The 27,929-nt window shown below is 41.0% G+C and overlaps 1 protein-coding gene across 5 annotated transcripts in view; it reads left to right on the top strand.

Moving 5' to 3' along the window:
• HELZ (helicase with zinc finger) overlaps positions 1-27,929 on the top strand; it is a 166,032-nt gene that overhangs the window by 10,620 nt on the left and 127,483 nt on the right. For 3 of the 5 annotated variants that reach the window (XM_025436755.3, XM_025436751.3, XM_025436754.3), the window contains 2 exons: positions 17,308-17,535; positions 20,620-20,656. In XM_025436755.3, coding sequence (XP_025292540.1) covers positions 17,326-17,535; positions 20,620-20,656 — 247 coding nt within the window. In that variant the 5' untranslated portion in view covers positions 17,308-17,325. Of the gene's footprint in view, positions 1-5,142; positions 5,227-10,180; positions 10,222-17,307; positions 17,536-20,619; positions 20,657-27,929 lie in introns of all 5 variants that reach the window. The other 2 variants (XM_025436752.3, XM_025436753.3) reach the window with 2 other exon arrangements.

The raw sequence follows: 27,929 nt of genomic DNA, 5'->3' as shown, positions 1-27,929 counted from the left end.
CAAATGGGAAGATGAACAGTGTTGGTTATGCTGGGTGCATGTGCAGATAGAGAGAATTTGAACAGTTCAGTAGGGTTTGTTCTGAGCTCTCTGGGTGTGGTCTAGAAGGAAGAGAAGTAGGATTAACTTCCAGAATCCTGTTCTGCCTCAGACTTCGTGTTTTTGAGCAAATCACTTAAGTCTTTTGGAGTCTTAGTTTGTCTCTGATGGAGATAAATAATAGCTTTGCAGATTCACTTGAGACAAGATATGTAAAATCCCTCTGTGAACTCTAAACTTTGAGGCTAAACTATAATGCAGATTTTAGTTGTCAGAAATAACAAAAAGGTAGTGCTATTCAACTTTGGGATTCTGTGTTGCTGGCAAAAAGTTTATCTTACTCTACTAAGTTTTATTTTTCAGCAACCATACTTACGTTAGGAACCTAGGGGCTCCAACAGTGAACAAAATAAACAGAATCCCAGCTCCCATGGAGCTCATATTCTAGATCTGGAGGGTAATAGTGAGCTAATCCTTCTATACCAGTGGGCCAGGCACTGTTGTGAGTACTGCTATAGTTTAACCTATTAATTCTTGTGAGAGTCCTGCAAGGTACTGTTATTATCCATATTTTACAGATTTGGAGATGGAGGCAAATTTTTAGGTGGATTGTCTCAAGTTGCAATGCCAGGATCGAAATTCAGGCAGATCTGGTTTCAAGCCTGTCTATCTACTCTTAATCCTTTTTTTTTTTTTTTTAAATTTTTAAAAAATTTTTATTTATTTATGATAGTCACAGAGAGAGAGAGAGGCAGAGACATAGGCAGAGGGAGAAGCAGGCTCCATGCACCAGGAGCCCGACGTGGGATTCGATCCCGGGTCTCTAGGATCGCGCCCTGGGCCAAAGGCAGGCGCTAAACCGCTGCGCCACCCAGGGATCCCCTCTACTCTTAATCCTTATCCCGTAGACAAACTCACTGTAGCATACTAGTGTCTGATACAAATAAAAAAGGTAGGCCCACACTGAAATTACTCCTAAACAAATGTGTTTTCTTCTTGTAAAAACAAAACAAAAACCAACCAAAAAAATGGCATTAGTGTTTTGGAGATGGCGATATGGTAGTCTTTGGTAGAAAACTATTTTTCCTCCTAACTTTTTGTTGGCTTCATCAGCTTTCTTGGTTTCTTTGGATACACATGGTTGCCTCAATGGAAGGAAGTCATTTTTCGGCTGACACTTAGGCAGACTCTCTTCTTGAATGAACCACCTTATAATTCTCTTTTACCTTTTCCTCCACTTCCCCTCCCTTTCCTTACCCTGGGGGAATTCCCTTCTCTGGTCTCTCCTACTCTGTTATTTCCCTGCTCTCTCCATTGTGCTAGCCTGACCAGTCTCATCAGCTGCCCACGTCCTGAGAGAGTCCCTGCTTTCTGCTTTTGCCTTCTCTTCCCTAGCCTGCCTCTTGCCACCTACTCTGGGTTTAGCCCTGCTTTGGCTTTTCTAAATTTATTTAGTGGGACTAGCTTCCTACCTTTGGCTCTGGCTCTGGCTCTGCAAGCTCTTAGTCCTTCAGGGATAGGGCACACTGGGAAATGGGCAACAAAAGATCCTTAAGTTTGCCTCTGGATTAGGGCATGGGCTTTACTGCTTATAAGAATGGCATCAAGGCTTGTGTACTTGTTTTTTCTAGAAATTTTGGTTAAATAAGCAGAACATAAAATTACCGTTTTTTGCTCTACAGTTCAGTGACAGTAGGTACATTCTCATTGTTGTGGGACTACCCCCGCCATTCATCTCCAAAACTCTTCAATTGCCCTAGACTGAAACTCTGTACCCATGAAACAACTCTCCATTTCTGCCCCCCCCCAGCCCCTGGCAACCAGCATTCTTTCTGTCTCTATGAATTTCTCTATTCTAGATCCCTCATATAAGTGCAATCATATATTGTCTTTTTTGTGTCTGGCTCTTTTTACTTAGCATAATGTTTTCAAGGTTCACCGACCGATGTAGCATATGTCAGCTTTTCCTTCCTTTTTAAGGCTAAATAATATGCCACTATATGTAAATACCACATTTTTTTTTTTAATTTTTGTTTATTTATGATAGTCACAGAGAGAGAGAGAGAGAGAGAGAGAGAGAGAGAGGCAGAGACACAGGCAGAGGGAGAAGCAGGCTCCATGCACCGGGAGCCTGATGTGGGATTCGATCCCGGGTCTCCAGGATCGCGCCCTGGGCCAAAGGCAGGCGCCAAACTGCTGCGCCACCCAGGGATCCCTGTAAATACCACATTTTTAATCCATTCATCAGTTGATAGACACTTGCCTTTCGTTTGTTTCTTTCTTTCTTTCTTTCTTTCTTTCTTTCTCTCTCTCTCTCTCTCTCCTTTCTTTCTCTTTCTTTTCTTTTTTCTTTTCTTTCTTTTCTTCTTTTTTATTCATGAGAGACACAGACAGAGAGAGAGGCAGAGACCTAGGCAGAGGGAGAAGCAGGCTCTTCACAGGGAGCCTGATGCTGTGCTTGATCCTGGATCTCGGGATCACGACCTGAGCGGAAGTCAGACGCCCAACTGCTGAGCCACCCAGGTGTCCCGACATTTGGGTTTCTTCTTCCTTTTGGCTATTGTGAATAATGCTGCTATGAACATGAGTATACAAATATTTGTTTGAGTCCCTGCTTTTGGTTCTCTTAGATATTAACCCAGAAATGGAATTGCTAGATCCTGTGATAATTCTATGTTCAATTTTTGAACAACCACCATACTGTTTTTCATAGTAGTAGCCCCATTCTTTGTCCCACTAGTAATGTACAAAGCTTCCTGTTTCTCCACATCATCACCAACACTTGTTATTTTCTGGGCTTTTTTTTTTTTTTGAGAGAGAGAGCACCTGTGCTAGTGGGGTAGGGAAGGAGAGGGCTGTAGAGGGAGAGAATCTCCAAGCAGGCTCCACATCCAACACCCAATGTTGGGTGAAACCCAAGAGTTGGATGCTTAACTGACCCAGCTACCAGGCACCCCTGGATTAGTTTGAGTTTCAAAGCACTTTTCACAAAAGATTTATTTTTTATTTTTTATTTTTTTTTAAAGATTTTATTTATTTATTCATGAGAGAGAGGCAGAAGCAGAAGCAGGCTCTCCTGCTCTGCAGGGAGCCTGATGTGGGAATCTATGCTAAGACCCTGGGATCATGACTTGAGCCAAAGGCAGCCGCTTAACCTACTGAGCCATGCAGTCACCCCTCAAACCACTTACTTAAGTTAAAGAAAACCATTTGTTTAATTTATGTTATGAGGGATGCTTGGGTGGCTCAGTGGTTGAGTGTCTGCTTTGGGCTCGGGTCATGATCCTGGAGTCCTGGGATCGAGTCCTGCTTTGAGCTCCCCACAGGGAGCCTGCTTCTCCCTCTGCCTGTGTATCTCTGCCCCTGTCTCTGTCTCTTATGAATAAATAAATAAAATCTAAAAGATAATTATATTATGAAAATGTTTCTGCATATAGGATAGTTGAAAGACTAGTATAATCAACACTACTCTTTTGTTAGCATTTGCCAAAATTTGCTTTCTCTGTCTAAATAGGTTTTTTTCGGGCAGCCCCGGTGGCGCAGTGGTTTAGCACCGCCTGCAGCCTGGGGTCTGATCCTGGAGACCTGGGATCGAGTCCCACATCGGGCTCCCTGTGTGGAGGCTGCTTCTCCCTCTGCCTGTGTCTCTGCCTCTCTGTGTCTCTATGAATAAATAAATAAAATCTTTAAAAAAATATATATATAGTTTTTATTCAGGGCCAGTTGAAAGTAAGTGGCAGACATATTGGATTGGTACTTAATTTTTTTTTTTTTTAAGATTTTATTTATTTACTCATGAGAATACACAGAGAGGAGAGAGAGAAGCAGAGACACAGGCAGAGGGAGAAGCAGGCTCCATGCAGGGAGCTCGACGTGGGACTCCATCCTGGTTCTCCAGGATCACGCCCTGGGCCTAAGGCGGCACTAAACCGCTGGGCCACCTGGGCTGCCCGGATTGGTACTTCATTAATACAGATTTGAATTGTGTAGGTCCACTCTTACATGGGGTTTTTACAGTATAGTAAATGTATTTTCTGCTCCTTGTGATTTTTTTTTTAATTTTTTTAATTTTTATTTATTTATGATAGTCACAGAGAGAGAGAGAGAGGCAGAGACACAGGCAGAGGGAGAAGCAGGCTCCATGCACCGGGAGCCCGACGTGGGATTCGATCCCGGGTCTCCAGGATCGTGCCCCGGGCCAAAGGCAGGCGCCAAACCGCTGCGCCACCCAGGGATCCCGATTTTTTTTTTTTTTAAGTAATCTCTACACCCAACATGGAGCTAGAGATGAGGAATTGCATGCTCTATTGACTGAGCCACGCAGGCACCTCTCTTTAGTTTTTTTAAGATCTAGAATAGTTCCCACCCCTTTTTGTTTTTTATGACAATGAAGCATGGTATAGTGTCGGTGATACAGTGGTCAGTGGTAAGCATAGATGCCTTCCATGACAGTGAAGCATGTTGCTTGTTGAAAAATGCAGATGAGGGACACCTAGGTGGCTCAGCGGTTGTGCATCTGCCTTCCGCTCAGGGCATAATCCCCGGATCCGGGATCGAGTCTCACATTGGGCTTCCTGTGAGGCGCCTGCTTCTCCCTCTTCCTATGTCTCTGACTCTCTCTCTCTGTCTCTCATGAATAAAGAAATATAGATTTAAAAAAAAAAAAGGGATGCCTGGGTGGCTCACCGGTTTAGTGCCTGCCTTTGGCTTAGGGCATGTTCCTGGAATCCCGGGATCGAGTCCCACATCAGGCTCCCTGTGTGGAGCCTGCTTCTCCCTCTGCCTGTGTCTCTGCCTCTCTCTGTGTCGCTCACGAATAAATAAATAAAACCTTAAAAAAAAAAAAAGAAAAATGTCGTGAATTAAAAAAAAATCCATAACCCACCACTCAGAGGTATCCACTTTTTAAAATAAACTTTTAATTTTGGAATCATTTTAGATTTACAGAAGAGTTGTAAATGTAGGCTAGAGTTCTCCTGTATTCTTCATCCAGTTTCCCTCGTTGGTTTTGTTGTTGTTGTTGTTGTTGTTTTTAGTTTATACTTGAACAGAGATTTATCTATGCAGCTTATCTAAAATCAGGGTAAATATTCTAATTCACAGACACCATACCTGTTGCTCCTCTTTTGCAAGTCAAAATTTTCCCAAGAAGAGGCTCCTCCATTGTTAATACCTTACACTTCTATGGTATGTTTGTCAAATCTAGGAAACCATCATTGGAACATTAGTGGTAACTAATACCCAGGTTTTATTTGAATTTCCCTAGTGTTTCTAATAAAGCCTTTTCTGTTGAAAGATCTATCCAGGATCCATGTTGAATGTAGTTTTCCTGTTTCCTGAGCCATGACAATTTTTCAGAATTTTATTGTTTTTGTGATAATTTTGAAGAGTCTTGGTCAGGTAGTCATTTATTTAAAGATCTATTTATTTTAGACAGAGTGTGCTAGTGTACGGTGGGGAAGGGCAGAGGAAGCAGAAAAGAGCGAGTCCCAAGTAGACCTGTCGCGGGTCTCCATCTCACAACCCTGAGATCAGGACCCAAGCCCCTGAGATCGGGACCCAAGCCCCTGAGATCGGGACCCAAGCGGAAAGCAAGAGTTGGATACTTAATGGACTTAGTCACCCAGGCACCCCGATCAGGTATTTCATAGAGTACCCCTCAGTTTGGGTTTGTCTGATGTTTTCCTCATGGTCAGACTGGAGTTACAAACCTGGTACAGGTTTTGGGGAGGGAGATACTTTTAATATTTTGTTTCCTATCTTGGCTTTTTATATAATATATTTAATATGTATATATGTTTTACAAAATAAGATTATATACCGTGTCATTGTATAATCTACTTGTTTTTACTTATCAAATGAAAGTAGGAAACTGTATTGAGTTTCAAAGACTGATTTGAAAATATTGTTTTAAAACATAGACTGTTGGTAAATTAAAGACAGCTTTTAAGAGGGATGGTGGTGGTAGTAGTACCATTTTGTTTTAATTATGCAGTTGGCTTTTTAAAAATTGATTTATGTTTTATATAAAAAGCTTAACTGTTTGGGATTATGATGTGTATACAAGTCTCCACAGATAATCCAAAAGGGAAAATGAAGAAATGCAAAGAATAGAAAATTTTTTTTAGTAATATAATTTTCTTGGCAAGCAGCTACCTTTTCTAGAAAGTCAGTCTTTTAATGTAATTTGATTGCTTCATAAATATGGGTTTTTAAATATACATATTTTTATTGATTAGTAGACATGTTAAATGATTTGGGAGGAAGCTCAAACTTTTCAAGAAATAATTTGGAATTATTGAAAGCAGCCTGTCTCCTGAATTGCTGACAGTTCTAAAATACGGGTCAGGAAAAGTCAAACTAAGATGGGAAAAAAAAGAACCCTTTAATTTTAGCTGTTGACATAACTTGTTAAATTTAGTTTTTTTTGCCTTTATCATTTTAGTTACTACAGAGGGTAAGAAGTCCATTTGGGTATTTCTTTTATGTATTTAAAGCATTTTACACTTTACTATATTGAATTCCATTCATTTTGGAATTTAGGAGAATTTACCTCTTTATGAAAGGGATTATTCAAGATGGAATATGATTGATGATCTTAGTTTCTAGTTTTCTAATTTTCTTCTCAATAGGCTTAGTCTCTCTTCTAATGCTTCTTGCATGCTCAGAGATTTTTATAAGAGTTTTAGAGAAAAATGCAAGTCTGGGCGAATATAAAACACAGTACAATGAATAGAACTTTCTTCACTTTGCAGAATATTTTGCCTGTGTATCCCATAGAACCATCACAGATTCCAGTTTTGGATAAAAGCAGATAAATTTAAAGATAACACAACATTCCTCTTTATGACATGGAATTCTAATGAGTACTGAATTTGGTACAGGACAGTTCTTGGAATGCTTGGCATTCAGGTTATTTTAGGCCATCTCTTTGGGAAATTCAATTAAAGTATTTATTGAATGGCTTTAGTGAACTGAATGGTTGTCTTGGGGATATAAAGGATATAAAATATGACCCCTATTTATAAGATGGTTGTGTTGGGCAGATAAAGGATCTTTTTTTTTTTAAGATTTTATTTGTTAAAAAATTTTTTTATTTGTTTGAGGGAGAGAGAGCACGAATTAGGGGAGGGGGTTAGAGAGAGAGGGAGAGGCAGACTCCCTGCTGAGCAGGGAGCCTGATGCAGGGCAGGGCTGAGACCATGACCTGAGCTGAAGGCAGAGGTGTAACTGACTGAGCCCCTAGAGGCCCCCAGATAAGGCATCTTATATATTTAATTCAAAATAATAGATGATTAAGAGGCTAGATCATTCTATAGGAAGTAGTACTGGTTTGGGGAGGGGATGTGAGAGCATCTTATGGAAGTCTGGAAGGATTCATTTAAAGCTGAATAGGAGTTAGGTTCAGAGAGAGGAGGGAAAGGACATTCAGGCAGTGGAAAGGGCATTATCAAGAGACTCAGAAGCCTGTCCTTGGGGAGTGGTAGGAAAGTTAGGCTGTAGCCAGGCTGTGGGTGGCCTGGATATCTAGTGGTGAGCCTGGACATTATTTTATAGGTGTTTCAGAACCACCATGCCACCTCTCAAGTAATAGTTCTTAACTTTCTGCCTTCCTGAGGAAGCATGACACACGTCTACCAGCGTCACTGTCTCCTCACAGCTGTGCTTAGTCTGGAGAAGGGGGCATACTCTGATATGCTTTTCTTACCCCACTGGGCTAGGTCATGTGGGTTATTTTAATAATGTATCAATCTGGCTTTTCTTCTTTTTTCACAATACATTTACTTCCTAGTAGGGTCTTGTTTTGGGAATAATAGTTTCCACAGGGAAAATAATGCATGAGGCAGATTAAAGCTAAATTACTGACTTTGTAAAAAAAGTGAATCTTTAATTTTTTTTTCAGCAATTCTTCCTTTGTTTAAATTTTTGTTTTGTTAGTTATGTAAGGAAACTTATGGGGGAAACCCCTGGCTGGCTCAGCGGTTTAGCGCCTGCCTTCAGCCCAGGGCCTGATCCTGGAGACCCGGGATTGAGTCCCACATCAGGCTCCCTGCATGGAGCCTGCTTCTCCCACTGCCTGTGTCTCTGCCTCTCTCTCTTTCTCTCTGTGTCTCTCATGAATAAATTAAATCTTAAAAAGAAAAAAAAAAGAAACTTATGTATTTTATTGTATGGGTCTTTTAAGTTTTCCTATGGTTTTATTGTTTATATAGCTTAATAATTAAGGACAACTTGGGGTCTAGTCAAGACCCGATTGTGGCTGTTAGTGATTTCTGTCAGAGTGGATAGTAGTAATGTTCAGCATAACTCATCAGTCTTCTAAAATCTTGACAAATGCAGTGTGATTTCATTCCACTCAAGTTAATTATGAGGAAAATAATTTTTTCATTTCTGATGGAAACAAATGTATAAGTCAGAGATATAGAAATCATCTTCAATTTAGATTGAAGAAATTTTATTTACTACTATTGGCTGCTGCTGATTGATCACAGTTTATTTTTGTTCTTTGAAGTCTGTCTTAATCAAATAAGCTTTAGCTCTTTTGAAATAACGGAGGAATTTTATATTATTAACCAGAAAAGTTAATTTAAGGAAGATAACACTTTTTTTTTTTTTAACAATAAAATACATTTTATGACTTGATTTCATGGTGGTCTGGTGGTTATTCTCATACTGTTATAGAAAGAAATCCACAGTGGGAAAAGAACGATGCTTTTACAAATCTCCTTTCTTTTTTACCATCTGTTACTGAAAATGTCTTAGTCCAGGCCTGTCTACCTACCACCTTTGTAGTGCACTATTGATTTCATTTTTCTTCCAGTATTTACTTTTAGTCCTGGACAAATTACCTAGCGATGATGGAATTCTTCAGAAGTATCCTATATTTTGTGCCAAGTGAACTCAATGATTGCTCTCTTTGGAGACATTCTTTCTGAGACTCCATTTTTGCCTCTAAAGCGTACATACATGGGAAGGGAAATGTATAGGTTTTCTATTTATTAACAATACACAGTGGGGCGCCTGGGTGGCTCAGTGGTTGAGCGTCTGCCTTTGGCTCAGGTTGTGATCCCGGGGTCCTGGGATCGAGTTCTACATCCAGTTCCCTGCAGGGACCCTGCTTCTCCCTCTCTGTGTCTCTGCCTCTCTTCTGTGTCTCTCATGAATAAATAAAATATTAAAACAACAACACACTTATCTTTTTGTATCTATTTCTTCCCAGTTTTTAAAACCTGTGTTGTGACATTGTGATTCATATTTATTTTATTTTTAAAATATTTTATTTATTTATTTGACAGAGAAACAGCACAAGCAGGGGGTGGGGGTGGGGATGGCAGAGGGTGAGGGAGAAGCAGGTTTCCACTGAGCAGGAAGCCCCATATGGGGCTCCACCCCATGGTCCTGGAATCTTGACCTGAGCCAAAGGCAGACACTTAACCAACTGAGCCACCCAGGTGTCCTATGACTCACATTTTAAAAGTAATTTAAAAATTTTATTCTTAAATTATCATAGAGTAAAAGTGGCTTTTTTCTTTTGGTAAGAAAATTTTTTCCAATTTGATACATGTATAGTTTGTGCAGCCATCAACACAGTTAGAATACATAGTATCGCCACCCCGAAAAACTCCTTCCTGCTCTCCTTGAATAGTTACCATCCCCATCCCCTAACCCCAGCAACCACTGATCTTTTTCTATCCCTATAGTTTTGGCTTTTTGGAATGTAATACGAATGGAATCATAGCAATATTAAGCTTTTAAGACTGGGCACTTTTACTCTTTAACATTCATCTAAGGGATCCCTGGGTGGCGCAGCGGTTTAGCGCCTGCCTTTGGCCCAGGGCGCGATCCTGGAGACCCGGGATCGAATCCCACGTCGGGCTCCCGGTACATGGAGCCTGCTTCTCCTTCTGCCTGTGTCTCTGCCTCTCTCTCTCTCTCTGTGACTATCATAAATAAATAAAAATTTAAAAAAAACAATAACATTCATCTAAGATATTCCATATTTTGCAAATTTATTTTTTTATTACTGAGTAGTTCATTAAAGGACATTTGGATTGTTTCCAATTTTTAGCAGTTATGAATAGAGCTGCTACAAACATCTGTGTACAGATTTGTGTGTGAACCTACGTTTTCATTTCTCCAGGGTAGCTGTCTGTGGGCAGAGGGGGATTGCTGGGTCATATAGTGAGTATATGTTTAACTTTTTAAGAAACTGTCAACCCTTTTTCTGGAGCGGCTGTACTATTTTATATTCCTATTAGCAATGTATGAGAGTTCTGGTTATTTCACACCACTGATATTATCAATATTTGTAATGTAGCCATTCTAATAAGTATGTAGTAGTATCTAATCATGGTTTTAATTTGCATTTCTCTGATGATTAAAGCCATTGAACATCTTTTCATGTGCTAATTTGCCATCATTATATCCTCTTTGTGGAGTGTTTTTGGAAATCCTTACCCAACTTAAAATTTAAAAAAATTTTTTATTTAAATCCAATTAATTAACATACAATGTATTATTGGTTTCAGAGGCAGAGGTCAGGATTCATCAGTCTTACAAAATAACCAGTGCTCATTACATCATGTGCCCTCCTTAATGTACATCACCCAGTTACCCATCTCCCCCACCCCAGTTGTTTTCTTATTATTGACATTTGAGAGTTCTTTGTATATCCAGATATACATAGATCCTTTTTCAGATATGTGATTTGCAAATACTTTTCTCTTCATCTTTAGCATTTTTTTCATTCCTTTAACAGTGTCTTTCAAAGAGTAAAAATGTTTAATTTTGATCAGCTTTATCATTTTTTCCTTTGGATTGTACTAAGATCTAAATCTATCTTCGGGATAGATTTTAAAATGTTTCTTTTCTATAAAAGTAGTGAAAGCTAACTTAGTGATAGAAATGTTCTCATAAAGTTGACTTTTGTGGAAGGTGCAAATGTTATCATTTTATGGAAGGGTGATGCTAATTAAAATACTCCTCAGTCTTAGGGACACCTAGGACTTTTGCTTAACCAAAGGAGATGACTGGCTTAGGTTTGTGAGGATTTTCTTGCTTTCTCTTAAATGGTAATCTCTAACATAGTCAAAATACGTATACTTTTATAAAGCAGAATTATGTAGGAAATTAGTAAGACTGTTTTCAGAGTTAAAATGGTGATACTTTACATTCACATTGGATGCCTTTGGAAGTGTTTGGGTTTGAGTTTCTATTCTTTGAACAGCATTGGAGCCTCCATTGTGGGTCTAGAGTCGGTGTCATGGCTGAGGGCATGAACTGGGTTATACTGTTTGGATTTGAATCCTGCCTCTGTTACTTACCTTGTAACTGTGGGTAAGTAACTTTTTTGTGCTTTAGTTTCCTTGTCATAAATGGGAATGGAAAAAATAATAGTATCCACCTTATAAGGTCATCATGGGGATTAAATTAGATTCCATAGAGTATTTTCAACAACATCCAGTACACAGTAAGCATTCCGTAAATGGTTCTTATTGCTGAAGTAGTTTTATGGTGAAGTCATTTAAACAAATGTTTTATTTTATTTTATTTTATTTTATTTTTTTATTTTTAAAAGATTTTTTTAATTTATTCATGAGATGCAGAGAGAGAGAGGCAGAGACATAGGCAGAGGGAGAAGCAGGCTCCATGCAAGAAGCCTGATATGGGATTTGATCCCAGGACTCAGGATCACGCCCTGAGCCAAAGGCAGACGCTCAACCACTGAGCCACCCAGGCACCCACCCAATTCTAAACAAAGGTTTTAGAATTATATTTTCAACAGGCAGAATAACCAGATATTGCACCATGTTTCTCCCATGCCCTCCTTTTCCCCTCTTGACACACTTCCTGTTATTAGTAATCAGTAACTCTGGCCAGTGTTATTAGCGATCATGTGTGTAGACAGTGATCAGCCCAGTGTTTCACTTCCTGCGAGGTACTAATTAGAGGTACATATATCTCAGTTAGTTCCAACTGCCTGAAACATCAGCCTGGACTGGCTTAAACTAGAAAGAAATTTCTCAGCTCACCTGACTGCAAAGTCCAGGCATAGCTAGGTGGAGTGAGGGCTCAAGTAGTGACACGAGGACTCAATTTCTCCCCTGAATCCGCTCTGCCGTTTCCTGTACATACTTCAGTTGTAGGCGCTCTTTGTTAGAAATATGGCCGCAGCAGAGTCCACCCCTGGAGCCTGTCAGATTTGGGTTTAGCAAGAAAGAACGCTTGTCTCTTTCCCAGAAGCCTCATCAAAAGCCCCGTGTCTCATTGGTTCTTTTTTTTTTTTTTTAAAGAATTTTATTTATTTATTCATGGAGACACAGAGGGAGAGAGAGAGAGAGGCAGAGGCACAGGCAGAGGGAGAAGCAGGCTCCACGCAGAGAGCCCGACGTGGGACTCGATCCAGGGTCTCCAGGATCACTCCCTGGGCTGCAGGCGTCGCTAAACCGCTGCGCCACCGGGGCTGCCCTCTCATTGGTTCTTATGGGGTCACATGTCCTACCCCGGGCCAATGTCTGTGTTTGCGGCTGAGGCTTGGATTGGTCGGTCGTGGTCACGTGGTAGCACTGGCCTCCCTGGTGTAGTCAGCTCTTGAGGAAACTTACGGGCTGAGAGCGAAGGAGAGGTGACTTCTTTTTTTTTTTTTATTTTTTATTTTTATTTATTTATGATAGTGTCACACAGAGAGAAAGAGAGAGAGGCAGAGACACAAGCAGAGGGAGAAGCAGGCTCCATGCACCGGGAGCCCAATGCGGGATTTGATCCCGGGTCTCCAGGATCGCGCCCTGGGCCAAAGGCAGGCGCCAAACCGCTGCGCCACCCAGGGATCCCGAGAGGTGACTTCTTAAATGGGAAACACGAGCTTTTATCGCCCGGAAGAGGACTGGGTGCTGGGTGGCCCAACACTAATGATCCTAGTCTCTGCTGTAGGTCAGCGGCAGGTTGCAGGAGTTCGTGGATTGGGTTTGGAATCTTGGTTTCTGATTCCCGCCCCTTGCCTGTGGAGTTCTGTACTCCCAAGCTTGTGTTCCCTACAGGGGTCGGAGTTGTAGAAAGTTAGTGTTTTATATTCTTTTTATGAGTGTTGGATATTTTTGACAGGGAGAGAAAGAACCAGGGCTGATAGAGGTAGATCCCACAATGGGCGGCCGTGGAGCTTCTTCCTCTGTTGATGGGATTCGTGTGACTCCGCTCCTTTCCCTGGGCCTCCCTGCCCCCATGGGAGAGGCTCGTCGAGACCCGGCTTGGTCAGCGTCTGCGCGGGGACCCGGCTGTGGGGGCCAGGCTTGTATGCTAGTGACAGGGCCGTGTCCGTGTCCTCGGCAGGAGCGTCTGTCAGCCCCACAGTGGGGCGTGTCTGGGCCAGTAGTTCCACATCCCTTACCGGGCGTTTTCTGGAGTCCACCCTAGCATGGTCTGTGGCATCATCTCGCTTTGATGCTGCGTTGAGAGAGCGCTTTAACTTGGTCAGGAGTATGTGCAGGAAGGTCATGCTGTTTTCTGAAAAACCAGAGAAAACGAGTCTAAGACCTGCTTCGTACCAAGACGCACGCTGCAGCAGAGTACCCCAGTGAGGTTCGGGTAGGACCCGATTACCAGCACCGATTAACAAAGGTTAATTGTGAGAGAAACCTTCACATCCTTTTCTGAGGTAGGCACTGGAACCTAAGGAATCAGATGTTAACTCTTTATTAAGTCATTTACCCACAAAGCTCCTGACGTTAATAGTTCTGCTTCTAACCTCTACTTACATATTAACCTTACTGAGATTTCCTTGGCAAATAGGCTTGGGGGCTAATGTTGGCAGGAGTCTGTGATCTCTGTAGCTACTTTTAGGGGTTATCTTGCCTGGATGAGTGAGCTACAAGTATACTTCTCCAATGGCTTTTCTTCCGTAATCATAGAGATAGATAAAAGAGATGAAAATAACTCCTCTGTTAAGTAGAGTGTTATTTTGTTTCCTACAATTATAGTATATGTTGAGATCAGTGAAGTGATTCTACTTTATATAAATAGAAAATTTGGAATTTTAGGGAAATAACAATAGCTAACACTTAACTGAGCACTTACTGTGTGCCAGGCGTTCTTACAAGTGTTCCACGCATGTTATTTCACCTAATCCTGCATTAACCGTAGGAGGTAGGCATTAGTTGTCTTGCCGTTTTAGAGGTAAGTTGAGATACCAGAGGTTAAGTCATTTGCCCCAGGCCATGCAGCTGCTGAGTGTCTGACAGGGCTGATGGTGAGTGAGGGGGGCTTGTGAGTTCTGAATGCAAGCCCTCTGGCTATGAGCCTGTGCTTTGGATCATTGTGCTACATTCCCTCCCTAAAAAAGATTTTAGCTTGTACATTCTTAGTTTCTCTTTTTACTTCTTTTTGTAATATTTTCTAGATGTGGGCTGAGTTTTACAGGAAAGATTTGCTCATTCTGGGGCCTCTGGTATCCGTGGATTTATCTATCTACTGTTGTTATCTGGCAAGCAAACACTGTATGCTTGTTTATATCAGTAGTTTCCAGTAAGGAATGGTTTTACCCCCCAGGGGACGTTTGCTCATGTTTGGAGACCCTTTTAGTTGTCACAGGTTGGGAGATACTACTTGCTTCTAGTGAGTAGAGGCCAGAGATGCTGCTACACATCTTAAAAAGCACAGGACAGCCTCCTGAAACAAAGAACTGTTTGGCCCAAAGTATCAGCATCAGCTGAGGTCTGTGTAATAAGTTAGTGATCATGTAATGCCATTCTTTTTTTTTAAGATTTTATTTATTTATTCACAAGAAATTCAGAGAGAGAGAGAGGCAGAGACCTAGGCAGAGGGAGAGGCAGGCTCTCTGTGGGAAGTCCGATGCAGGACTCATCCTAGCACCCAGACCACGCCCTGAGCTGAAGGCAGATGCTCAACCACTGAGCCACCCAGGCATCCCTTATTTATTTATTTTAGAGAAAGGGAGAGAGGGAATCCTCAAGCAGACTGCCTGTTGAGTGTGCAGCCGGCTGTGGGGCTTGATCTGATGACCCTGGGATAACGACCTGAGCTGAAATCAAGATTCAGACCCTCAACCAGCCAAGAGCCACCCAGGTGCCCCTGTTTGTTGAATTATCTTATGAATAGCAGATTTGTTGTTTTTCTTAATAGTTAATTTGCTAAATGTAAATAAACATTTAAAATATCCTGGCAGTGCCTGGGTGGCTCAGTGGTTGAGTGTCTGCCTTTGGGTCAGGTGATGATCCCAAAGTCCTAGGATGGAGCCCCATGTTGGGTTACTTGCTCAGTGGGGAACCTGCTTCTCCCCCACCATCTGTCACTCCTCCTGCTTGTCTTTGTGCTCTCATTCTCTATCAAACAAATAAATAAAATCTTAAAAAAATATATCCTGTAATTTTAAAACCATGTTTTGGTATTTTTAAATTAAAATTAAATTTTAATTTAATTAAAATTTTCAAACTGAAAAAAGTAGATAATATTATACCACATGTGCATACCAGCCATTTTAATAAGTACTAACAAAGGCTGAGGTTCTTTTTGAATTTTTGTTGACATATTCCTTAGAAATTTCTACATTTTTGACATACAATCATCTCGAAGTTGAAGGGGCCTGGACCTCTGTTGATGTCATCCTGCCTCCCTCAATGCCACTGTGTTTTGGGTGCCCATCCACAGGTGTCTGCCCTCAGTTTTTACTGCAGCGCATAGGCAGCACATGGCTAAAGACCAGCTGGAAGAGCATGGGCCAGTTTGTCCTCAAAGCTGGAGGGGCCAGGCAGGAGTGTGGGCTGGAAAGAGGCGAGAGGGCCAGATAAATATCTGGAGCCAGTTGCTAAGTTGGAAGGTAGGGAGGAGCAGGAGAGTGAGTAAGGTAGGAGCAGGCATGAAAAGCAGTCTCCAGCTTGATGGAGCTGGTGACTAGAAGTCAGCAAGAGTGATCCTCTGAAGCAGGATTATGATTGTCAGGTCAGAGGATTTTAGGTCTTCTCTGCCCAGGCTTTGTGCTCTTGATAAGTGAGTGAGCTAGCTGGGGAGAAGCTGTGATTGAATTCTCAGTACCTCTTCCTTGGGCTGCGGTAGTGGTATCTTATTAATGGCAATGCCCGCCTCTCACCAACCAGTACTCCACAGGACTTCTGAACAAGAGATTCCTTACTTTCTTAATTTTTTAATTTTAATTTTAATTTTATTTTTTTAGGATTTTATTTATTTATTCATGAGAGACACAGAGAGAGAGGCAGAAACATAGGCAGAGGGAGAAGCAGGCTCCCCACGTCGAGCCTGATGTGGGATTCGATCCCAGAACTCCAGGATCCTGCCCTCAGCTGAAGGCAGATGCCTAACAACCTAAGCAGAAACCCAAGAGTCGGATGCTTAACCAAATGTGTCACTCAGGTGCCCCAGATTCCTTCCTAATTTAAAATCTGTCATGGCTCATTGTCTGTGGAGTGAAGCTCTCACTTCTTGTGGCACATGAGGCCATTCGTATCTCCTCCTCTTCCCCTGACACAGCTGGAATTGAAGTCACATAGTTTCTCCTCAGTGAGTTCACTTGAACTCTTCTCTCTCAAAAGCCCACATATGCTCTCCCTATCATCTCTGCATGGTGAACTTCTGTTCACCTTTTGAGGCCAGCTCATGCCTTTCGGCAGATGGAATAAGTCTTTGTAACTGTTCATTTGTGCTTTGCTGCTCTTGTTAGAATCGGAGTTTCTTGAAAGCAGTGTTGCCATGCTCTGTCTTTGACTTTAGTGCTGCTAGCACAGGCCCCAGCCTCGGGAAATCTTTGTTGAATTATTAGGCAGTTCAAACTTGGATTTTAGTCAGTTTTTTATGTTGGTGGGAAAAAATCCTGCATGGCATAGATTTTGATTCTCTGCAGTCACAGTCACTGAATTACAAGACTGAAATTGGGAAGTTTGGATATGAAACATTTCTGTACCTTCTGGTTTTTTAAAAAAGAAGCTTTCACTGTTTGTTACTCTGCCATATTCAAAGTCATGTTTCATTCATACATTTGCCTCATTTATACATTTGATGTGTTGTTTGTATGATACTGACTTAGGGTTGACATTTTGCTTGGATCTTAGTAAGACTTCATAAACTATAAAAGAAAAACAGATTTTGTAGCATCAGTAGCCACTGCTCAGCTGCAACCTTGATCAGAAGTCTGGTTGAGAGTCACTATTCAGATAGATAATTAATCCAGCTGAGTAGGAATTAGGCTAGAGTTTAGTAAGATTTTAAAACCTTCTCTGATTTGTTCTTTCTTCCTGTCTTTAGGATTTTTGTCCCTGAGTCATGGAAGACAGAAGAGCTGAGAAGTCATGTGAACAAGCGTGTGAATCACTTAAGAGGCAGGACTATGAAATGACCCTCAAGCATTGCACAGAGGCCCTCCTTTCTCTTGGCCAGTACTCCATGGCCGATTTCACAGGGCCATGTCCACTGGAGATAGAAAGCATCAAAATTGAGAGTCTTCTTTACAGAATTGCCTCATTTTTGCAACTGGTGAGTAAATACTGTTGAAAACCCATTGCTGAACCATGTAAAATGGACTTTTTCATTGAGTGGGGACAGTTGTTGGTCATAATCACATAATTCTGGGCTGACGAGAGGAGTGATGTGGTTAGTGATTACTGAATATGTTTGATTGTAACAACTGTTTTTAAGCCTTTAAACTTGTACTAATATATAGCATTTTGGGTTAGTCACTCATTCAGCAAATATTTAGTATATATTATGTGCTGGACACTGGCCTAGGTACTTGGTATACATTGGTGAAAAAGAAAAAGCTTCATGGTATTTTTTTCTAGTAGGGGACAGACAATAAATAATTGGTCTTATACATAGGTAGACGCTTTAGACTGTTAGAAAAAAAAAAGTCAGGGCAAGGGAGGTTGAAGATACTGGGGTTAAGGACGTGGTTGTAGTTTTGAATTGAGTGGTCAAGACTGACTTCACTGAACAGGTGATATGAAGGAGGTAAGGGAGTAAGCCATGTCAAAATCTAGAGGAAGAGCATTACAGGCAGTGGAAACAGTCAGTGCAAAGACCCTGAGGCAGAAGCCTACCTGGCATGTTTGAGGCCAGTGTTGTGGCATGTTTGAGAAATAGCTAAGAGGCCAGTGTCCTGGGGGAGGATAATGGCTAGATCCTATGGCCCTCTAGGTCCCTGTAAGGGCCTATTTTTCTTCTACTTAAGATGGGGAGCTCTTGTGGGATTTTGGGCAAAGGAATGGCATGATCTGATTTGGCAGGAATTCTTTGGCTTTTGAGTTGAAAATAGGCTATAGAGGAGTAAGTATAGAGGCGGGGGACTAGTTTGGAGGCTATTGGAATAATCCAAGCCAGAGATGATAATGTCTCAGACAAAATGGTGGTAGTGGAGAGAGTGAGAAGTGGTTTGGTTCTGATTCTAAGTTGAAGGTAGAACTAACTAGTAAGATTTCCTAACACATGAATGCAGAGAGGAAGAAAGAGGGAGTAGTCACAGATTCCTTACTTCAATATTGTTTTGTCTGAGCAATTGGAAAGTGGAGTTTCCTTTAACTGAGATGACAAGGCTGTGGATGGGGGAGCAGGTTTTGTGGGGGAAGATCGGAGTTCAGTTTTGGACATACTGAGTCTGAGATGTCATTTAGATACCCATCTCGAGATGCTGAGTAAGCAGTCAAATATGCAGGTGTGCAGTTTGGAAGAGAGGTCTGGGTCAGAGATACTGACGCAAGAGTTGATGGCCCATAAGTGATATATCTGTAAAGTCTTGAGCCTGGGTCAGATCACCAAAGAAATGAGTGTACGTAGAGAAGAGGAAGGGACTGAGGATTATGGGAATACGGTGTTAGGAGGCTGGGGAGAAGAGGAAGGACCAGAAGAGCAGCCTGGAGTAACCCTTGATGGAAGGGAAAGCCAAGGGAGGGCTGCGTATGGGCAGCCAGGTGAGGAAAGTGGATCCAAGTGAAGGAGTGTTTAGCAGCGTCAGTTGCTGTGCACTGAGTAGTGACAGTTGTGAGTTGACTGGGATGTGACAGTGTATCTGAATGGGAATATGGAAATGTAGTGTGTGTCTACCTGGATACTGTACAGGTCATTGGAGACCTCCGTGAGAACAGCTTCCATGGAGATAAAGGTGAACATCTGACTAAGGAGAGTCATGGGGGGCAGCCCTGGTGGCACAGCGGTTTGGCGCTGCCTGCAGCCTGGGGTGTGATCCTGGAGACCCAGGATCGAGTCCCACATCGGGCTCCCTGCATGGAGCCTGCTTCTCCCTCTGCCTGTGTCTCTGCCTCTCTCTCTCTGTGTCTATGAATAAATAAATAAAATCTTAAAAAATAAAATAAAACCTTTAAAAAAAAAAAAAAAAAGGAGAGTCATGGGGAAGGAATTGAAATTCACAAGTATAGACAGTTCTTGAGTTTTGTCCCAAAGAAGCACAAAAAAGTGGGAGTGGTAGCTGATGGGAGAAGTGAAGTCAAGAGAAGGATTTCTTTTTTTAAAAGAGTTTACTTATTTTTTCATGATAGACATAAGAGAAAGAGAGAGAGAGGCAGAGACACAGGCAGAGGGAGAAGCAGGCTCCATGCAGGGAGCCCGACATGGGACTTGACCCCGGGACTCCAGATCACACCCTGAGCCAAAGGCAGGCGCTGAACCCGCTGAGCCACCCAGGGATCCCTGAGAAGGATTTTTTTTTAAAGATTTTATTTATTGGGGGATCCCTGGGTGGCTCAGTGTTTAGCGCCTGCCTTTGGCCCAGGGCGTAATCCTGGAGACCCGGGATTGAGTCCCACATTGAGCTCCCTGCATGGAGTCTGCTTCACCCTCTGCCTGTGTCTCTTCCTCTCTCTCTCTCTCTGTCTCTCATGAATAAATAAAATCTTAAGAAAAAAAGATTTTATTTATTTATTTGAGAGAGGGAGAACGAGCGAGGGAAAGCATGAGCTGGTGGAGGGGCAGAGGGAGAAGTAGACTCCCTGTTGAGCAGGGAGCCCGATGCGGGACTCAGTCCCAGGACCCCAGGATCATGACCTGAGCTGAAGGCAGATGCTTAACTGACTGAGTCATCTAGGTGCTCCAAGAGAGGGATTTTTTATTTTTTTTATTTTAATTTTAATTTTTAAAGATTTTATTTATTTATGCATTAGAGACACACACAGAGAGAGGCAGAGACATAGGCAGAGAGAGAAGCAGGCTCCACGCAGAGAGCCCGACAGGTGGAAAGCCAAGTGTGCTGGGAAGCAGGTAGACATGGTATGACAGTCCACAGAAATTCTTTTCTCAAGGTTTTGGTTTTCTCAGTGAAGTCGTTAGCTGAGGGCGATCATGAAGGAGGAGGTTCTGGTGATTTGGAGCTAGAGAAAGTGAGAAGTAGGAGCAAGTAAATGGACAGAGAAGTACATTGTAATGTTTATTTGTAGAGTACTATGTAATCCTCAGAGCATACATGAATTAGTTTTGCTCTGTGAATATTATATTTGAAGCATTAATAATTAAAGTTTGAAGCAAAGCTGAACCTTTTTTTAAAATTTAATAAAATCTGTTTTAAGCAGCCCTAGAACTACTTACTTTTATCTTGTATTTTTTATTTTGCAGAAAAACTATGGGCAAGCTGATGAAGATTGTAGGCATGGTATGTTTAAAAATGGTATTGTTTTCTGTTTTGAAAATACTGGGTTATTTAATTTAGCAATGTTTAAGATTATGTTTTTTATATGCTAATTTCAAGAGAGATTAAAAACTCTACCTTACTGTGGTGACTGGTAACTAATTTGGATGACAGCTTACCTGTCCTGATGAGTGTACACTTGAATATTGTTCCTAGTCACAGATGGAGAACATTGATAGTGTCCTTTTCAAATTTGTGTGAATATTTTCAGTCAGTAAGAACCAAAATTTAAGAATTGTAACACACAGTGATTAAATGTTAAGCTTGGAAGGATTGAAATGCTTGCCTGTCCCTCCTAAAATGTGTTTTCCTTTCAGTATAGATTTCCCTTAGAGAGGAAAGATTGTCTGGGGTGCTGCTTCGTGCCTTTTCCTGTTTTCTTTGGGCGAGAAATTAATTAAGAAGATTCTTGCTCCTTGGGTACTTATAGAATAGGAATCCTTTTCTTCATGATTGCTGCGAGTTCACTGGAATGAATCTAGGAGTGATTGGGTGAGGGGGTTCAGCGTGCATTCTCACACACTTTTGGTGGGATCTTTGGCACAGCTCAGTGATTTAAATAATATAATGTTTCATTTATCCAGAATTTGGGAAAGGGGTGCTGAAGTGTTAAACAGAAGTTAACCTTATTTATTACACCTTTGTATCAAAACTTTTAGAAGTATTAATGGTTTTTGTTGTAAACCTTACAAAATCGTCTTATTCCTGTGGCATAATGGACCTAATTTAACCATTCACTGAAGAATGTGAACCTCCTTAAATAAAATCTTTTCTATCTGTGGACATTTAAAATTACCAACAAGCCAAAATAAGTAAGTCAAATGATATAGGGGAATATGAAGAAGGGAATGGTTTCCCCTTTTTACCTCATCTGAAGAAGTCATTGTTGCTAGTTTGTTGTATCTTTGGTGCCTTTCTTTATAGTGACTAACACAGATGCTTATCATATGTAGATTGGGGTTTTCCTTTAAAAATTAAGAAGGGGGCAGCCTGGGTGGCTCAGCGGGTTAGCGCCGCCTGCAGCCCAGGGCGTGATCCTGGAGACCTGGGATCGAGTCCCACGTCGGGCTCCCTGCATGGAGCCTGCTTCTCCCTCTGCCTGTCTCTCTCTCTCTCTCCGTGTCTTTCATGAATAAATAAATAAAAAAAAAAATAAAAATTAAGAAGGATTTATGTGACTAACAGATTTCTTATATACCAACAGATCATGGATATCTTTCTAAGTTCCACCAGTTCCAATTACTGCTTAATATTCCATACTGTATTTCATATTTACTTAAAAATTCTCCCATTGATGGGCATCGGGTGGTTATAGTTTTCTAGTTTGTCAATTATAATCCATCTTGTAATAAAAATTTATTCTTGGGGATCCCTGGGTGGCGCAGCGGTTTGGCGCCTGCCTTTGACCCACGGTGCACTCCTGGAGACCCGGGATCGACTCCCACGTCGGGCTCCCGGTGCATGGAGCCTGCTTCTCCCTCTGCCTATGTCTCTGCCTCTCTCTCTCTCTCTCTGTGTGTGTGACTATCATAAATAAATAAAAAAATTAAAATTTATTCTCAATGTTTGTTTCTGTAGTATATTCTTAAAAGTTGGATGTCTAGGTGAAGGAGTTTTATTTAATTTTTAGAAATTACTTATTTTTAAAAGGTTTTATTTTATTTTTATTTATTTTTAAAAGATTTTGTTTATTCGACACAGAGAGAGCTCAAGCAGGGGGAGCAGCAGAGGGAGAGGGAGAAGCAGGCTAGCCGCTGAGCAAGGAGCTCCATGGGACCCTGGGATCTTGACCTGAGCCAGAGGCAGACACTTAACTAACTGAGCCACCTGGGCACCCCTGTTTTGTTTTCTTTTTTTTTTTTAAAAACTTACTGATTTTTAGAGAGAGTAAGAGAGAGTGAGGGAGGGGCAAGGACAGGAAGAGGGAGAGAGAATCTTAAGCAGACCCCCTGCTGAGTGACGAACTAGGCGAACTAGGCGTGGGCCAATCTTATCACCCTGGGATCACGACTTGAGCTGAAATGAAGTCAGACACTTAACTGACTGTGTCACCCAGGTGCCCATGGGTAAAGGAGTTTTAAAAATTGAATATCTGGTGGGATGCCTGGGTGGCTCAGCAGTTGAGCACCTGCCTTGGGCCCAAGGCACGATCCTAGAATCTGGGGATCAAGTCCCACATCGGGCTCCCTGGATGGAGCTTGCTTCTCCCTCTGCCTGTATCTCTGCCTCTCTCTCTCTCTCTCTCTCTGTCTCTCATGAATAAATAAATAAAATCTTAAAAAAAAATAATTGGATATCTGGGGCACCTGGCTGGCTCAGTGGTTGAGCGTCTGCCTATGGCTCAGGTCGTGATTCCGGGGTCCTGGGATCAGGTCCCGCATCGGGCTCCCCGCAGCAAGCCTGCTTCTCCCTCTGTCTCTTTGCTTCTCTCTCTTTGTCCCTCATGAATAAATAAAATCTTCAAAAAAATGGATATCTGGGTTAAAATTATATGCTTATAGTTTTAATGGAACACTGTCAGATTTGTTTCCGATGCACACACTTCTACAGCAATACATGAGAATGCCTATGCTGTAATCTTAGTAGCATTGGAACCTGTCAGTCTTGACATTTTGCCAATCTCATGTGAGAGAAACAGATCCTCTTTGTTTAATTTTCACTCCCCTGAGTATTAGTGAGATTGGTACAGTTTTCTCATTTTGGAGACATACAAAGTCCCAGAAGGTTAAATGACTTGTGAAAAGTCACAGATGGGTAAACGCTGCTAGTGAAGGAGCATATGGAAAGTGTTGCATTATTCTGTTGTCTTACTTAGCATTTTAAAGTTAGATACTATTTTACAACTACTGAATTATTAAAGTAAATGTTTAACCAGGAAACTTTTGGAGGTAATGGATATGTTTATTAGCTATATCTTGCTGACAGTGACATGGGTGTGTGTGTATAAATATATACACAGACTTACCAAATTTATACATTGTGTGCTTTTTTTTTTTTTTTATACCAATTATACCTCTGTAATGTTGGGGGAAAAAAGTTTAACCAACATCAGGATAAAGTTGTAATGCAATAAGTACACTCTTGTGTTAGTGGAGTGTGAGGGAGAATGCAGCTTGGTAATACATTTATACCCTTTGACCCACTAATCTTATTTCTGGGATGCTATCCCAAGTAAATAATCCAAAAGAAGGAAGAAATTGTATGTGCAATGGTGTTCAATGAAGCGCTGTGTATAAAAGTGAAAAATCATTTAGCTTCCAGTATGGGAGGAGTTCTCTAATTAAATTCAGTGCATTCCTTGTTACCATTTATGTGATATGGAAGAACTTGGAAAATGCTTATCACCTGAGTGAAAAAGCAGCGTATATGAAGTTGTTTATTTGAAATAGATATTTGGTAATATTGGCTAAGTTTATATGTATGGTATTGCTAGTTGTAGGTTCTGTTCTTAGGTGAATTTTTTTTTTCTTTTCAACTTTTGGAAATGTTATATAAGATAAAATACCATGATTAGGCAGTGGGTTAGTAATACAAAGCAAGTCAAGAATTTCAGTCTGTTAATAATGACCCTGTTTTGTAATGCTGGAGAGCTGTGGAAAAGCTCCTCTCCTACTGGCCCTAACCTTACGCTTCCCTTTTTTATACCATATTGTTTTGACGTCTGTTCCCTTACTGTCAGGCTGTCAGTTTGCATTCCTTGCAACTCTCAACATGTCTCCTTGTAACTACCTTCCACCTCTTTTCCATTTGCTGCTTCTGACTTTCAGATTTCACTTTGTCGGGCAGGGTTAGGAAATCTGACAGGCAATGTTTGTTACAGAATTAAAAAACATTAGTTGTTTTTTTGTAATGAAGAAATTAAAATATTTTCCTGTAAGAAAATGGAAGTTTATTTATCTATTTTTTAAAGATTTTATTTATTTATTAGAGAGAGAGAGAGAGAGATCACAGCAGGGGGGAAGGGCAGAGAGAGAAGCAGACTCCCCACTGAGCAGGGAGCCTGATGTGGGACTTGATCCTGGGACCCTGGGATCATGATATTCGAGCCAAAGGCAGATGCTCAACCAACTGGGCCACCCAGGTTCCTGGAAAATAGAAGTTTAATAAACATCCATATTCTCAAAACTTAGAGTGTAACATTATCATATTCCCTTTTTTTCTGAAATATTTGAAAACAATGACAGACATCATGTTATTTACCTCCTAAATACATTAGTACACATCTCCAAAAAATAAGGCCATAATTGTATAACAACAGTTTTATTATGAACCAAATAAGATTGACCGTGATTCCCTAATATTACCTAAAGTCCAGTCTATAATCAGATTTTTTGGGGATGCCTGGGTGGCTCAGTGGTTTAGCACCTGCCTTTGGCCCAGGGTGCGATCCTGGAGTCTCAGGATCGAGTCCCACGTTGGGCTCCCGGCATGGAGCCTGCTTCTCCCTCCTCCTGTGTCTCTGCCCCTCCCCCCCGTCTGTCTATCATGAATAAATAAATAAATAAATCTTTAAAAAAATATAATCAGATTTTTTGGTTATCCCCAAAATGTTTTTTATGGCTGATTTTCTTCAAGCCAGGAACTAATTAGAATAATAAAATTTAAAGTTGGAATTTTACTTCAAAAAGAGTGAATAGAATCTAAGTAAGGACTGAGGGCCTCTTAAAAATTAACTATATATAGGCTCTATGTTCATGGACCTTAGTTCTGAGTTTGGTGTTGTGTTGTAGATAGAGTTGTCACACTTGTGAACACTGGGTAAATGAGGTGGGCAAGTCTGTTTTCATTTTCGGAACATAAGTTTAACTGGAATTAAAATTAAGACTTAAAAATACCAAAATAGAATGAGAAAAATGGCAAAAGTGAAATAAAAAGAAAATATCAACTAAAGGAGTATTATGCTACATGTAATACATAGATCAAACTCAATCATCATAAACATCAATGAATATTTTTCCTAAGGTGGCCAGATTTTTAAACCCTAGCTGAGAATGTTATTTATTTATTTATTTTTTTAATTTTTATTTATTTATGATAGTCACACAGAGAGAAAGAGAGAGAGGCAGAGACACAGGCAGAGGGAGAAGCAGGCTCCACGCACCAGGAGCCCGATGTGGGATTCGATCCCGGGTCTCCAGGATCGCGCCCTGGGCCAAAGGCAGGCGCCAAACCACTGCGCCACCCAGGGATCCCTGTTATTTTTTTTTTAAAGTAATATTTATACCTAGAGTGGAGCTCAAACTCAAAACTCTGAGATCAAGATTTGCATGCTCTACCAATTGAGCCAGCCAGGTGACCAATCATTAATTTGTTTTTAATTGATGTATGGCTGACACAGTGTTAGATTAGTTTCAGGTGTGTATAGCATAGTGCTTCAACAGGTCTATAGGTTATGTTGCTGTGTTTACCACAAGTATAGCCATCATCTGTCACCATACAATGCTGTTACAGTTCCATTGACTATTCCCTATTTCCCTATGCTGTACCTTTCTTTCATCCTCCTGACTTACTCATTCCATAACTGGAAAGCTGTAGTATAGATCACTCTCTTATCACTCCCTTCACCTGTCGTCCCCTCCCCGCCACCATCATCAGTCTGTGCTCTGTATTTATGGTTCTGTTTCTGTCTTTTAAATTTGTTTAGTTTTTTAAATTCCACATTTAAGTGAAATCATATGGTATTTATCTTTATCTGATTCATTTCACTTACTGATACTGTCTAGGTCTATCCATGTTGTCACAAATGGCAAGATCTCATTCTTTTTCATTGCTGAGTAACATTCTATAGTGTGCATATATTTGTGTGTGCCTGCAGTGTTCTGCATCTTCTTTTTAAAAAAAAGATGTTTAGGGCAGCCCCGGTGGCGCAGCGGTTTGGAGCTGCCTGCAGCCTGGGGTGTGATCCTGGAGACCCAGGATTGAGTCCCACGTTGGGCTCCCTGCATGGAGCCTGCTTCTCCCTCTGCCTGTGTCTCTGCCTCTCTCTCTCTGTGTCTATGAATAATAAATAAATAAAATCTTAAAAAAAAAAGATTTTTAAAAATTATTTATTTTACAGTGTGCATGTGCATGGGCACTCAAAGGAGAATAGAGAGAGGGGCAGGAGAGAAAGAGGGAAAGAATCCTGACATGGTCTCAATGACCCTGAAATCAGGACCTGAGCCGAAACCTAAGAGTCAGACACTTAACTGAGTGAGCCACCCAGGAACCCCCGTACTGCATCTTCTTAATCTATTTATTCATCAGTGCACACTTGGGTTGCTTCTATATCTTGGCTGTTGTAAACACTGCTGCAATAAACATAAAAGTGCATATATTTTTTTTAAATTAATGTTTTTGTTTTCGTTGGGTAAATAGCCAGTAATGGAATTACTGGATTGTATGGTATTTCTATTTTTAATTTTTTGAGGAACTTCCACACTGTTTCCCACAGTGGCTGCACCTAATTTGCATTTCTACCAATAGTGCAGAAGGGTTCATTTTTCTCCACATCCTCACAACACTTAGTATTTTTTTTTCTTTTTGATTATAGGCATTCTGACAGGTATGAGGTGATATTTCATTGCAGTTTCAATTTGCATTTCCTGATGATAGTGATGTTTAACACCTTTTCATGTATCTATTGCCCATCTTTATGTCTTCTTTGGTAGAATGCCTACTCAGGTTCTTTGCCCATTTTTTAATCAGGTTGTTTATTTTCTTGGTGTTGAGTTGTATAAGTTCTTTTTATATTTTGGGTGTCAACCCCTTTTTGGATGTATTATATGCAAATATGTTTTGCCATTCAGTAGGTTGCCTTTTCATTTTGTTGATGGTTTCCCTTGCTGTTCAAAAGCTTTTTATTTTGGTGTAGTCCTAGTAGTTTATTTTTGCTTTTGTTTCCCTTGCCTGAGGAGACATATCTAGAAAAATGCTGCTGAGGCTGATGTCAAAGAGATTACTGCCTTTGTTTTCTTCCAAGAGTTTTATGGCTTCAGGTCTTACTTTTAGGTATTTAATCCATTTTGAGCTTATTTTTGCATATAGTGTGTGAAAGTGGTCCAGTTTCATCCTTTTTTTTTTTTTAAGATTTTATTTATTTATTTGAAACAGAGAAACAGAATAAGAGTACACACAAATAGGGGGTGCAGCAGGGAGAGGGAGAAGCCGACTCCCTGCTGAGCAGGGAGCCCAACGTGAGGCTCAATCCCAGAACTCACTGAGCCACCCACGCACCCCTAGTTTTGGAAAAATACCT

Source organism: Canis lupus, chromosome 9 (assembly GCF_003254725.2).
Source record: "Canis lupus dingo isolate Sandy chromosome 9, ASM325472v2, whole genome shotgun sequence".
Classification (NCBI taxonomy): domain Eukaryota; kingdom Metazoa; phylum Chordata; class Mammalia; order Carnivora; family Canidae; genus Canis; species Canis lupus.
The sequence above is the reverse complement of the archived record's forward strand: the minus strand, read 5'-3'. Positions and strand labels throughout refer to the sequence as shown.